Source organism: Pempheris klunzingeri, chromosome 1, assembly GCF_042242105.1.
Source record: "Pempheris klunzingeri isolate RE-2024b chromosome 1, fPemKlu1.hap1, whole genome shotgun sequence".
Taxonomy (NCBI): Eukaryota; Metazoa; Chordata; class Actinopteri; order Acropomatiformes; family Pempheridae; genus Pempheris; species Pempheris klunzingeri.
In genome coordinates, this window is record NC_092012.1 from 33,914,654 (window position 1) to 33,928,848 (window position 14,195).

A 14,195-nucleotide genomic window follows, 5' to 3' on the forward strand; every position below is an offset into this window, starting at 1 on the left:
GGAAAACACAGCGTGCAAAAGGAGTGACTTTGGCATGCAGGCAGTAGGACTAATGAACATGTCAAACTTGGTGAAATCAGTACATACCAAACTCTGTGTAAGCTGGATTTCCACTGCAAGCCCTGATTTACGTCTGCATGAGACGCAGAAGTCGAGCTGGAATGATGTGAAACACTCAGTCTGCATCTGTGAGGGTGGAGGTGGGCGGTGTTGAGCGCTACAACCACTTTTTCCTAGGGACAGAACAACGCCCTCAATTTTCAAAGAAAAAAAAAATCCCTAAATTAGGGAAGGGGGGCTGAAAGAATGCGGCTGTATCAACAACACTGCAAAGTCATTGAGGTTTAGCAGAAAGAACTGAGCACGTATGATCCTCAGAGGTACAGACTGTTCTGACCACTCTGATGCCGGTTGACCACAGCCGGGTGTCTCCGCTTCCCTGCTGACACACGAGAAAAAAACCTGAGTCGTTGTGAATGAGGGATTCATATTTTCATTTATTTAATTTACCTTGGCAGGGAGTGTCTCAGTGACACGGACACATTCGCCTCCCTTGAGGAGGCTCGAGATGGGACTTCACGGTAAAACTCCAGCAGAGTATGGCTTCAATGACAGTCTGAATCCATGTGACCACTAAACACAGCCAATAAGACACAAACACACTTCACACAAACACTTGAAGATCCAAAAAAGGTCTACGATAGTCTCTCTGAACAGATGTTGGCAGGGTACTAACACAGCACATAAAACTTGGCCAGAACTAAACTGCATTTACATTTGCCTCACTGGGCAAAATCTGCACCGAGGAGAACAATAACATTATTCACAAATCACACGGATGTCAGACACACAATATATTACAGAAAAGGAAAAATAAACTGTGACAAGAGCCAGCAAGAGCAGTCTAATCCCAGCGTGCATGAACACACACTTGGAACGGGACATAAATATGTGTTGGAGTAATTACAGCCCAATACAGGAGCCAAAGGATCTGATTACAGCGGACTGTGCCGAGTCCAAGAGCTCGCTCTAAACAGGGAGGGCTTTCAAATACTAATGTCAGGGATGCAGAAGAATTGTTGCAGTAAATTATGCACGAGCAAACATTTGTTTTTGTTTTGGAATGATTGGGAAATCACCTAGAGATAAAAACAAAAATAAGAAAGACCAAAAGAAAGTACATAGATATTAATATCACTGCTTTATAGAATCAAACTTTACATTATTGTGCAAATCCTTCAACTGGAGCAACCTGTAACTTGGAGACAGCAGGACTCAAAAGTAACTTGCAACTTATCTCCCGTTTAGGTGAAAGGAAGGAGTGGGAGGATAAGCTGCCGTGGTTCCATAATACACATACATACAGAAAACAGTTTGCTCTGTGTTAACAACAGAGCTGGGCGGAGGGGAGCCGCATCACTAGTACATCCCCGAGCCCCGCGGAGCCCAGCTGGATGGCTGTTCAGAACGGGGAGAGGCTCGGCACTTTGATATTGATGTCTCCGATGTTGATGTTGCGGGGAATCTCGGGCAGGTTCATGTTTTTCACGGCGGAGACGGCGCGAGCGGGGGCCGCCGACAGACCTCCCTGCACAAGACAAGACGACATGGAAAAGTGGTTTAAAGCCGCCGTGTGTGGGATTCTTACGTGATTAAGGCATCTTTAAAATTTACGTCTATGAAACTCCTGGTTAGTTTATGAACGTGGGCATTTAGGAACCATACCGGTATCTCCTGTGTTCCGCAAGGTAAAATTACTGTTTTTGTCAATGGAGTCTGGTGTCTTTGGAGCGAGCAAAGAGAAAGACAGAATGGCTTCGGTTGTCTGACGGAGATGTAAAGTGGTTAAAAAATACTCTAAATACAGTGTACACTTTAATGTTTTCAGGTGGACCTTTTTTCAGGAAGCTAAAATCATTTTTTCTGCTGCCGCCGTGCAGACCAGTACGTCGCTTAGTGTCCTCCAGACCGTGCTGAACGACATCTGTTGTAAGTAATACACTGACTCTTAAAAAGGGAACTGAACTATCCCTTTAATCCTCTCATCTTACCGTCAGGAAAAAAAGAATTTTAGCCTATTTTCCAAAACTATGTACTAGTCCTTTAATTCAAGAGGGGGGGGGGGGGTTAATTTGTTAGGCCCTAACCAAGTGGTTAACTTAAAGGTGCAGTCTGTAGGATTTAGTGGCATCTAGCAGTGAGACTGCTGATTGCAACCATGACTATCCCTCGACACACATCCCTCTTTCCAGGTGTGTAGGAGAAGCTACGGTGGCTGACGAGGAGTAACGCTCCCTTGATTTTTCTTTTGCCAAATAATACGTCCGATTCTCCATTTGTTACGACACAAAATGGTCTTCCTCTTCATTCTTGTTTGTCCATTCTGGGCTACTGTAGAAACACGGCGGACCCTGTGGAAGAGGGCCTGCTCCCTGTGTCGATATGAGGGGGCTCATTCTCAGTTTCAGGTGATTACACACTACTGAAAAAGATATTGTATTCCAGCTCTGCCAATAGACTGACCTCTGACTTCTCCATGCGGTTCTGCACTTCGACCTGGGCTACGATCTCATTCATGTTGGTCTCCAGCACCATGCCTCCCATCACCACCTCCTGTAAGATATAATGGACCTGCACACAGAAACGACACAGCAGTTAACACACAGCGCCTGGACCTGCTCACACACTGCACACCGTGCATGTCAAATAAGGCAATACGGCGGGTCTCTTTAGACTGCGGTCAGACAGAGATTCATTAATACTGACTGGATTACTCATCATCACACACTGGCTGCTGCAGATGTGTCTGTTTAATGCAGCGTGAAGCTGGAACTTTACAATCCCATCTTGTTTAGCAGCTCATCTGTGTTTATTTATACCCAAAGATGCAGAAGAGAGGAGAGAGGAACACGGACTAATGTCGGAGAGCTCAGTCCTCTCATTCGCCGCTCACTGGGAGACCGTTTCAATTTTGCCTTCACGTTCAGATCTGAGGGTTCCTGTGGGCGGACAATGTTTTATGGGACGATGAGACTGTCTGTCCTGTTTTCTCTTTGTGAGAGCTTTTGGTAATGTTTGATATATGCTTTGATTTATACTGTTTCTGTTCCTACGTCAATTCATTTGATTGTTTTTATTGTTTTTACTTCCTCTGTGCTTGTGTCCTTTGGTTTTAGTCTTTTATTTTATCTGCCTTATCTGGTTTTACTTTGTTTTGCAAAGCACTTTGTTTTAACTTTTCCTGCCACCATTCCTCTCTCACTTACTTTACAGCATTTCTTCACACCGTACTATATAAACATATATGCTTTCAAAAATATAAAATCTAATTGTTTCTTTTTTATCAATTTACAAAATAGAAACAGAAGAAAAATCGAAATCAAATCAATATTTGCCTTCAAAACAGCATCAGTTATTCCAGGTACACTTGCACACACAGTCAGGGATTCTGTAGGATCACAGTCAGGTGTGTGATTAACCAGTTACACCAAACAGGTGCTAATGATCATCACTTTTATATGAAGGCTGAAACACTGAAACAGGAACAGCTGCAGGAGGATTAAAACTGGGGGAGGAGCAGCCAAACTCTGCCACCAGGGTGAGCTTGGTGGAGACAGGTCATCGTGTTCAGACTGAGCACAGAAACAGGACACAAGGTGGTTCTACGGCATCAGCAAGGTCTCTGCCAGGCTAACATCTTACAGCAGACATCATCACGTCTGTCTGGGATTACATGAAGACACAGGAGGATACTCATCCGTACTATTTGTGTTCTTGTGCTGCTGCAATAACTGAGGTCTCCTGTATCCATATGTATGATTTCCTTGCTAAATAATTGGACTTGTAATAGCTGCATGAAGTGACACGATGAAGAGAAAATAAAACTAGTGAATCTGCCTAAATCTGCAGTTAATTAATCTGCACGTGTTCATGACTGACTAGTGAATTTATGTCTGTCAGTGTGTGCAAACGCTTTACAGTAACATTCAGGCCAGGTCGGTGTTCTACCGCTGGGAGAGCCTCCTGAGAGCAAACGGCTGTCTCCCCAGTAGAAATATTTCCAAGTTTCATCTTGGAACATTCCTCAGGCCAAACCCCACTACACCACATGACATCAATTTCCTGCTGGGAAAATTCAATCAAGATGGCTGTAGATGTGTCTGATTAGTTCCCAGCAACACTTCTAGCTCAGCCCCAGGGAGAGAAAAGGAGGCCTTGTTGTGGCCTCAACGACACAGAGCTTCAACTACAGAGTCTAAATACCACTTTTTAAAATCCATCATCTGTGAGACTCTTGAAGACTGATGTTTTTATTCATCAGTCGTGACACAAAAAAGCCCTTTTGAAACAAAATGCAGCCCTCAGGCACTGACAGCTCTCTCACTCCTGAGGTGAAAATGTCAAGAGGAGGAAGAATTTCAGGGCAGCAGAATTACTCATACGTGATTTACTGTAAAACGCTGGATCCACACACGCAGAAGAACTGGACCAAACGGAGGCGACGCAGCTGTTCCTGAAAAGCAGCGAGCTGTTATGGAAACGAGAAAAGCAGACGACTACACTGCAAATGAGCTAGGGGTCATGTCTGTCTGCAGCTCATTCATAAATACAAAAATCCCCTCATCTGAGCCTTTTATTGAATATGAAAAAATAAACATTTAAGACAAACTGCGATGTCAGGCTAGGTACGTGTGCAGTAAACACTGGGGAGCTGTTTCTGTCACTTCCTGATGAAAATAACAGACGCAGAGCGCACAGGTTCCAGATGCTGGGAACACACTCATTGTGTGTGTGTTTGGGTGTCAATTATATGAGCGTATGAGGAGGACTGCTACTTTAAAAGGGCAACGACAAACAGTTTTAGCAATAAGAGATTTCAGACTTAAAACAGAGGGTTGGATTAACTTTCAGAGCAAGTCCCTTCTCATAAAAATCAGACTGAATTGAATTAAAATTCCTTTCCTCTCTTTTTTATGAATTTATCTTCTTTCTTTTCCTTGTTCTCTGAAAGCTGGTAGCCTGATAGTGTCTTATATATCTTGTAGTGTGTGTTATTAATGTTGTTTCATCGCTGTGATTCTTGATTTAGGTGCTGTCACGACTCTTTTTCTTTTTTACCTTGTTGTAGTTTGTTGTTGATATCTTTGTCACTTACATTCACTAAAAAAAAGAACAACATGTGTGGAGGAGAGTGAAACAATGTGCTGTTGATGGATTCTGGCCAAACCAAATTATTTGGGTAACATTCTTCCAAAGAAACAGTGGCAAGAAAAAATGTTAAAATGTTGAAATTGACCAGCTACTGGCCTCAGACAGCCTCAGTCACCTCCAGTGACTCAGTCTTGCTAAGTCAACAGCAACAGCAAATTAACATCACATGTAAGAGCTGCTGAAGAGCTGTAATCCCACGACTGTGTGGGTTCTTCTGACACTGGAAATGGACAGAAGTCAGCATTTCGTACTGCGCTGTCTGCTGATCTTAGGCCAAAGCTACAGGACAGGGCAGACACCCCTCCCTCCCCCACTCCTCACTCACCTTATCCATGTGGAATATGAGGTCCAGTTCACAGACGTTTTCAAAGCATTTATCCAGCGTTTCCACAAACACCTGGAATGAAGAGGATTTAGACAGTTAAACATGTTATTTCTCAAAGAAACAAGAAGAAGAACCTTCAAATGTTGTCTGAGATGATTCTATCTGAAGCCATAACAAAGCTGGACCTCCTCCCTTGTGTTGACTGATACAGTTCTTATGCATGTGCAGAAGATGCTGTTCCGTGCACCATAGTTCTCCTTTATTAATGATGAGGGATTGTGTTGACAACGATCAGAAGTCAGTGATCAGTGGGAGGACTGATCTGGGGTCAGAGAGGGATGTTGAGCCTATAGCCAGAGTTTTAACCTGGTCAGATCACTTTGGTAACTTTTATGTGTGCCGTGCCAGGTCTGTTTTACAGCGCTGGGACAGCAGCTCACTAGTTATTAAAACACTGATCAGTCTATTGGTATTTATCACAGATAATATTCAATCAGTAACATTTATTTCCCAAAATGATTTCTATGTAACCGTCATTCTGGGACAGAGTCAGACCTGAAAGCACTTCCTGACTAGAATGTATACATCTGCTGTATCACAGTTAACGTTTCAGAGCTCTGGATGTGGTAAAATAAACATATGAACTTTTCCTGCCACCATTCCTCTCTCGTGTGCTTCGCAGCTCTCCATTATGGCACTCGTTGGTCTTGACTGACATCAGCAGCACACAATCGGCCCATTTTGTGCAGACAAAGAGTCAAATGATGCGTCAAACACTCACTTCTATAGAAACAATCACAGAGCCTGAAGGAATCAGCTGATGAGTAAGACAGCTCATCGTCATGATGTCCGTTACCTCTCATTGCTAGTTTAGGGTTTGAGCGAGCTCAGAAAGTCTGTCAATGACTAACTTGGTTTTTATTACATCCTCCGGTGGACTTCCAGTCATTAGAGTGAGCGAGGCTGCTTAACTTTATAGGAGCGCTAAATGTTTGATGTGTGGATGAGTTACATCTCTTACATACAGTCACAGTTTCCCCACAGGACCAACAGCGATATGAGTCCAGATTTGAGCAGCGTATCAGCGCTCGACATGATGACCCAGCTTGACTGTACAGCCTGTGCAGCCTGTGTCTGTGACGTCAGTGTTTCCTTTATTAACACATGACTGTCTTATGCAAAAAGATTTCCACTGAAATCAACAGAGGACTAAGTTTCATTTCATCACCAGCATTAAAAGCAACCAGTGAGGAGGCAAAGGGTTATAAATGATTCATGTTTCCCAAACTGAATCAAATGCAGCTCAGTGAAACGGAAAGTAGCTCAAGGGATCAGCAGACTGTTTAAAGCTTGAACCATTGTGTGAGCAAACAGAGGACGATGCGGGAAAAGGGAGATGTGATTTTACTTCAGAAACCGCACATTAAATATGTCTACATAGCAATTAAATTAAGCAGAAGCTAACCTGGATCAGGTCCAGAATGCCGAGCTCACTCTCTGACGAGTCCACACAGAAGACAAAGTAGAGGGTCGCGTAGTGCCGATAAATCAGCTTGTAGTCGGAGCCTCCGATAAGACTGCAAGGGCATGAAAATGTTATTTCACAAGACAATTCAGGTGTTGATTTGCACTGAGTGTAACTGCGACTGAAGGAATTAAACTTGGTCAAACAAAGAGATGCGTGGTCAGTTTGGGTTTGGGTATGTAAATGAGTTGCTGGGAGAAATAAAGAAAGTGGCTGGGACCAGGTCTTCTTTGGGGCTTTGCCTCCATCTAATGGTTAAATTCATGCTACTGCATCTGCACTCAGCTGCTGATCAGCTGCTCTTCTCTGCTGAGCAGTGACGCAACTGAGAAACTCCACAAAAGTGGCCCAGGGTTTCCAGTAGCTAGTCTTTAAAGATCTGTAACACTGATCTATAAAAAACACAAACTTAAAAGTCTCCAGATGAATGTACTCTCATGTTTAACTGTCACTCTGAGCCAGTCTTATCCTTAAAAAAACACAACTTTAGCTAATCAAGTTCAGTTGTAGCATCTTTCCTGATAGTAGTGCATCGTTCACCACAACACACCTGGAAGTCTTATTAGACATCATATAAACACATGCTTCGTTAGTCACTTGGCAAAGTGTGAAACAAAGCAAACAGCAACACTTGCCTCCCACCCTCCAAGAAGTTGCAGACGTTGTCGTCTCTCTTAGACACCAAATGAAAAGTCTCCCGAATGATCTGCTGCTGCATGTCCTCTGCCTGCAAGAAAACATTTAACACATCACACACGTGACACAACAGTCTCCTAAGTGCCGGCCAAATGTAGTCTGTGTCCTGGGTAAAGTTTTTTTTTTTACACTGTTCATTTGATTTTAGTGTTTTCTGCAGTCAGAACCCCTCACTCCCACATAACAGGTAAAATATATTATTCAGGAGCCCTGATAACCACCACACCTGGTTACTGGTGGATCAGGTTGGAGTTTTGTGTTTTATAAATACATTTCAGACTGTTCCTTTAATTTAGAGCATTAAAATAAATTAAAATTAAAAAAAAATCCAACTGCACTGTTGAGCCAGCTTTGTGCCCATCATGTTACACTTTAATTGAAAGATTTACCTGAACAACAATCACAAATCTGATGTACCACTACCCAACTAAGTTATCATCATTACCACCTTCACCTGTGATTATAAGCTAAACTGGACAATAATAGCAAAGTCATTTACATTAGCTACAATATATTTGCAGCAAGCATACAAGTTAAATGAGTTTTATCTTTACGAAATCATATTAGATCGGTTTAATGCTGCTTCAGCAGGTGTGAAGTGTAACACTGCTGTAAACAGAGATGTTTCAGGAGGACTATGACCCTGAAGAGAAGCTAGATTAGCTCTTTTAACTGTGTGGTTTGCTCCCGTACACCGCTGTGAGCTAGCACCAGCTACCAGAGCTAACTTAATGTCAGGCCGCACACACCAGTAAACATCTCGGTGACAAAGATTATTATGCACAAACTGGCAGAAGCTTAATCCAACTCTTTAGTTTAGCCAAACGAGAGACAGCGATAGCAAAATGCTAATGTTTTGAACAGCCACTCCATAAATACTCACAAAATACTGATAGAATCTGATCAGCCGCGGTTTCCCGTGGTTGTTAAATATCAAGATAGCTTTAATCATGTCTAGTTTTTGGAAATGAGAAGTTATAATTAAAATATTTTGACTGTTTAGCTGACGTTAGCTTGAGTGCTTCGCGGCCTCTCAGCTGCTGGATGACTTAGTTTGTTACTTCCGGTTGTGTCTCCATGTTGAGCAGTCGACCGGTAACAAACAGCTCTAAACTTTAGTTCCGGGCAGGTCATTGAGTGCGTTTACATGCGCACTAGCACCCTGATTATGATCTCGGCTTTTGGAGTGCAGCGCTTATGTGTTGGACATGTGAGCATCATGTTCATGCTCTTGCTGGAACATTATCTGTGAGTATTCTCCTAATTACAGCTGTTTTCTGTTTTGTGACCTGAAGAGGTAAAAAAAAAAAAAACTCCAGCAACACCTGTAGTGTAATATTTTGTCCTTTTCAGCATTTCCAGGTGCTGGGCTGTGCTGTAAAAAGAGGGCCTCAGGTTTGGGCTCCATTTTGCTCCCAAATCCACCATCTGAAAATGTGTGATTATCACCAAAACAGAACAGTAGAATCTCCAACAGCAGCATCATGGTCATTTTAACTGTTTTATTCAAATTATATATCTAGTGAAAGACACTTGTAATCCAGTGCCAGAATCTTGGTCCTACAAGAAAGAAGTTAACTCTTAAAATTAATTTGACACATTTCATTTGTCATAATCCAGTCGTGTATTATGAAACTGTAAACTGTTCAAAGGAAACTTGTTTAATTGTATCAGACGTTTGACACTTTAAGCTATAATACTGTATTTTAGATGGATGAGTATTAGAGCTGGCACTGGACTGATGAAGTTATGACACTTTTAAACATTTTCACTGTTGAAACCACAGTCTGTGGTTGAGGTGACACCAGAGCTCACTGAGAAAACCCACACACACACAACGAGAAACTGCAGACAGCAGCAAAAGTCGGGGTGTGTTTGACCCAGACCTTGTTACTGTGAGGCCACAGTGTTAATCACTCTGAACATTTTGGAGCCCTAAGTGACAGCTTACGCTGCCACCACCACCCCTCTGGCTTCAGCCTCAAGGCACCCAGTCATTTTATAATTAATCACAATATGAAAACATTCACTATTTATTAGAGAAAATGCCCTTGAAAAAAAAAAAAAAACAGGGAAAAACAGCTCTGCCTGCAGTTTAGTGATGCTCATAATAACTATAAAGTCTTTATCCGTTTCAGCGTGGACGAGGGTTTACACCGTTTCCCACGTGTCATGAGGAGCTCTGAGACTTTCCCCCCACATTACATAATGGTGCAGTCTTTGTGACCAAGGCACCAGCAGCTGAGGCGCCACACAGTCACTGGACCCTTTGTAAATTTGTCGGCTGCTTCGCGCTGCCTTAAAATCTCAAAGAGGTGACGTCGCTCCTGCTGTACCTTTCTTAGTCGGGATCTACGGGAGCTGGAAAATCTGATCAGCACAAAAAGGTCTTAATAAACCTGAGTCAAACATAAAGACCTCGTATTAGGCAAAAGGAATCACGGCTGTAACCAGACCAACACTCTTGTGGCAGAATTTCCACAAAAGATCATACTGTCAGGTTTAAATTGACTGTATTCTGTGAAAATTGATTACATTTGATGGTACAGCAATGAATAAAATAGGAACATATGAACCCTCCATACTTAATCGGGGTCATTGGGGTTCATGATGGAGCTGGCAGGGAGCCAACATGGACGGGCAAACCGCAATGCTTCATATCTGTTCTTCCATTCTCCAGTCCACCTCGTCTGTGTGGGATAAAACCCAGTCAGCATGTAACTCCTGGACCCTGGTGTGACCCAAAGTCAAATGTTGTCAAGCAAATTAAGGAAATAGGCCTTTTTCAGTGGTCACATTTTAAAATGGCACAACAGGTCTAAATGATCTGATGATGATCTTAGCTGCAGATCTGACAGGGTAACTTCAGTATTTTTAAACCCGGGCCCCATTTTTAACATACATTAAGTTCGAAATGACTGGTAGGCAGTAAAAGTGTTGGAACTGGTCCAGTAGATCACCTCAGCCAGCAGCCACCAAACGGGCTGCAACGGCTGCAGCGTGATCCTTTGGGACAACTGATCACAGTAGGTCCACTAAAAGAGCTTGTTTGATCCACTGACAGGCTCAGAGTGTTATTCTAAGTGTGTGACAGCATCATGGAAAGGATCCCTACAGAGAGAGACCTGGAAGATCCTTTTGGTTTAACCACAAACAGCACACACACCAGACTACATTCACTAAAACAGGGATTTTAGCTCACAGGACACAGGAGCTGCTGCACCCAGTCACCTGCTTTACCTTTAACATGTTACTTTAGATCCAAACGAAGTCTTTAAAACACCAAACCCCACTTCTCATTGCTGTCAGACAACCCTTTCAATGAGGAACTTAAGCCGTTGCCTTTCTCTTCACTCTCTTCAAAGCCACCAGACTCCATTGACAAAAACAGTCATTTTACCTGGCAGAGCACAGCTGCCTCAGTCATTAAACCATTACGTTAATTCTGATCCAAGCGAACATTTAAAACACCAAAGTCACACAATAACACCAACAAACTGTTTGAAGCAGTGTATACCAGCAACTCCTGTGTCCAGGGAGATAAAATTACTGTTTTTGTCAATGCAGTCTGGTGGCTTTGAACCGAGCAATAGTAACAGCTCTTCTACTTTGGTATATGGCAACTTGTTTTTTTTTTTTTTTACCTTTCTTTATCAGGGGAAAGTACAGAGAGTCTTATCTTCTGACCAGTGGGCAGCTCCACAGCAGGTGAAGGTTGGTCACCTTGGAGCACTGAATAGTCGATTAATTAATTAATTAGCTGATTGACAGAAAACTAATTGGCATTAGTTTGATGATCCACTAATTGTTTAAGTCCTTTGTCAAGCAGAAAAATCCAAAACTTTGTTTGGTCCAGATTCTCAAAACTGAACATTTTCTGCTTTTCTTGGTTTGGCATTCTAGTAAAGTTTGGGGTTTTGGCTCTAGGATATTATGATTAACATTTTTTATGAATATTTTATTGACAAACCGAGCATCGGTAACAAAAGTAACCATTAGATCCAACCCTAGTAATGAGGAACTTTGCCAAATAAGCCTCAGCTGTTGTTCCTAAAAGAGAATTTAACCATTAACTGCATGTTGATGATTTATTTTCTTTATGTACATGTGAATAAGAGGAGAAGATGCGAGGTGGTCTGGCTGTGCACATGAGTGTCTCACACACTATCACACCTCACCTGGCCTGATGGGGGTTCTCCAGCTTTTCACCTCCACCTCCAAACCAGGCCAGCCGACATTTGTGTGTGATGAGACCGAGCAACATCAAAATGTCAGGGCACATTTCCTGTTCTGATTTCAAATCCATTAATTCTCTGTTGTACGTTTTTCATCATTAGTGCTTGCGAAGCCACCCGCGCTGTTGTCTGCATATCATCTATTATTTCCCCTCTAAATTCCCTTCCTCCTGCATGAGCACAGTGGAAAACAAACAGACGCTCATTAGCATGTGTGACCCGTTGGTGGTAAACAGGCTTATTTCCACATGAGTGCAGTGTGAGAATGGATTCCACCAGGACGGTCGAGGTAGGTGGGCCCGCCGGCTGCCTTCATGGGGACTTTAATGGGAACTTAACAAATGCAAGTGGACAGGCACAACATTCTCTGGCACAGGGAGGTCATGTTGGTACAGTGAGCACTTGTTAGAGGGTGACTCACTGTATCGGGACTCCTGGGTGGCCACTGATATTCACTTCATTTTTAATGTGCATTTTCTTTCTCTCAGTGCTAATTGTTGGATTGCGACGGATGCCGAGTGCTGTTTGCCAGAGCTGAGGTAATGTGTGGCGTTCAAATAATGCCTCTGTGCTCCGATGAAAGCGGCCTGTAATTACAGGGATAATCAAAACTGTCAGGGGCTCCTCTATGGACGGTTTTGTTTACTGTCTGCTTCTCTCACAGCATCACACGCTGCTGGGCCTCCTCTTCCTCAGCCCGGGCCTCAGACCTCCAGAGATCATCGCAACTGTACCTGTCTGTGTTTCAAACAAAGTAAAAGCCAGTGGGATGAGGTGAGGGGTTTTAAAATCCCCCCACGTTACAGAGGAACCTTGAACTGTTGTATATTCTCCCCGTATATTCGGCACATGGGGCAACAGTGTGACCTCATTTTCCCCTCTTAGTCTGGGGGCACTTCTGGAGCTCATGCAAGTCGAGCCCCAGCTCCACAGGTCGGATAAAGCCTTAACATTGTTCCTGTGTCTGCGTTCACTGCACCCGGCCATGATAACAACATGTGCAAAGACAGCCGTGTCTTTAGAAGGCAGGCATTAATAGTTGAAGAGTTACCCCACCCCTTCTTTACTGTATCCCACTGTATGTGAGCAGCCTGCGGTTGGTGCTGCTCTCCTCTAGGTGGCAGCATGTCGGTGTCCTCCACAGACACCCAGTGTTGTTGCACGAGTTGCTACCAGGCTCCTCAAGACATGAATACATGATGAGGTGTGTTTGAGGGGCTGATTCTCCAAAATGTTCGATGTTTATTCTGTAAAAATCATCCGTAGGCTCCATATCTGTAAACTGGCTTTTATTCAGTGTGTTTCAGTGATTAAAAACAACTGTGGCCACATATTATTTTATGTCTAGGTGACATATTATGTTATGTCTTAGTGACATAAAGTGACTAGACAGACACTTAATGTTGGCAATGACAAATAAATGCCCGAGCGACATTTTGCACATGCATGTGGGTGCGCACATTGATTAAGAGTGTAATTACAGGTGGCGCAGACAGACACACAGACAGGCATGCAGACAGGCAGACAGACAGCCCTCCGCTGCGTGTTTGTGAGAAGCAAAACAACCCTGATCCCGGAGCGGCGTCCCGGTTTTCCTTCACACCGCGTTGTAAACGGAGTCGCTGCAGAGAGGAGGAGGAAGCGCGGAGGTCTCACTCTGTCTCAGCCACAGATGCTCTAACAACACGGTCTCTGGGGAGGCTGTGGACCCGCAGAAGTAAATCCTGCTATTACATTGTGTTGTAAAAGTGTGCTTTTGTTTGTGGGCCGCTGCTGGATGAGCGGCGGCCCAGCTTGTAGCCGTCTGACCTGCAGAGGGACAGGTGTCAGGCGTAGTGAGGCGACCCTCCGCGGGGTAAATATAAACATCGTGCACGGTTTGCTCTGCAGACGCTGCTGCAGGCTCGCACAGGTAAAAAAAAAAAAACCGAGCCTCTCGTGACGAGCACCGGACCAGCCACCTCGTGTAACCGGGCTCCCGTGGTGGTGAAACTGCAGTGGGAGCGACGCCCACCTCCACAGGCTGGAAGGCGGGGCGGCAGCCGGAGTGAGCGCTCGTCCTCTGCGGAGACGATCTGTGCGCACGGCGCCGTGTTTATAGTGCAGGGGGCAGACTGCAGCCTGTAGGTACCTGTACATTAATCTGTCTGACGACGCTGTGCATCGGCGCAGGGCTTTAGCTCACCCAAGGACTTGACCTGAC

The 14,195-nt window shown here is 43.9% G+C and overlaps 1 protein-coding gene across 1 annotated transcript; it reads right to left on the reverse strand.

Moving 5' to 3' along the window:
* Positions 1-477: 477 nt before the first annotated feature.
* On the reverse strand, positions 478-8,795 carry ap3s2 (adaptor related protein complex 3 subunit sigma 2). Its single transcript, XM_070834306.1, has 6 exons — positions 8,641-8,795; positions 7,697-7,788; positions 7,002-7,113; positions 5,537-5,608; positions 2,524-2,631; positions 478-1,588 (listed from the first exon to the last, which is right to left on the reverse strand). Exons 1-6 carry the CDS (start codon positions 8,707-8,709, stop codon positions 1,463-1,465), a joined length of 579 nt encoding a protein of 192 aa, XP_070690407.1. The 5' UTR covers positions 8,710-8,795; the 3' UTR covers positions 478-1,462.
* Positions 8,796-14,195: the final 5,400 nt, after the last annotated feature.

Excerpts from the sequence above, each read along its gene's own strand:
- ap3s2 (XM_070834306.1), bottom strand. The coding sequence starts at position 8,709 with ATGATTAAAGCTATCTTGATATTTAACAACCACGGGAAACCGCGGCTG. Across the intron at positions 7,789-8,640 it reads TCAGATTCTATCAGTATTTT|GCAGAGGACATGCAGCAGCA; the intron begins GTGAGTATTTAT and ends GTTTTCTTGCAG. Across the intron at positions 2,632-5,536 it reads TCATATTCCACATGGATAAG|GTCCATTATATCTTACAGGA; the intron begins GTGAGTGAGGAG and ends TTCTGTGTGCAG.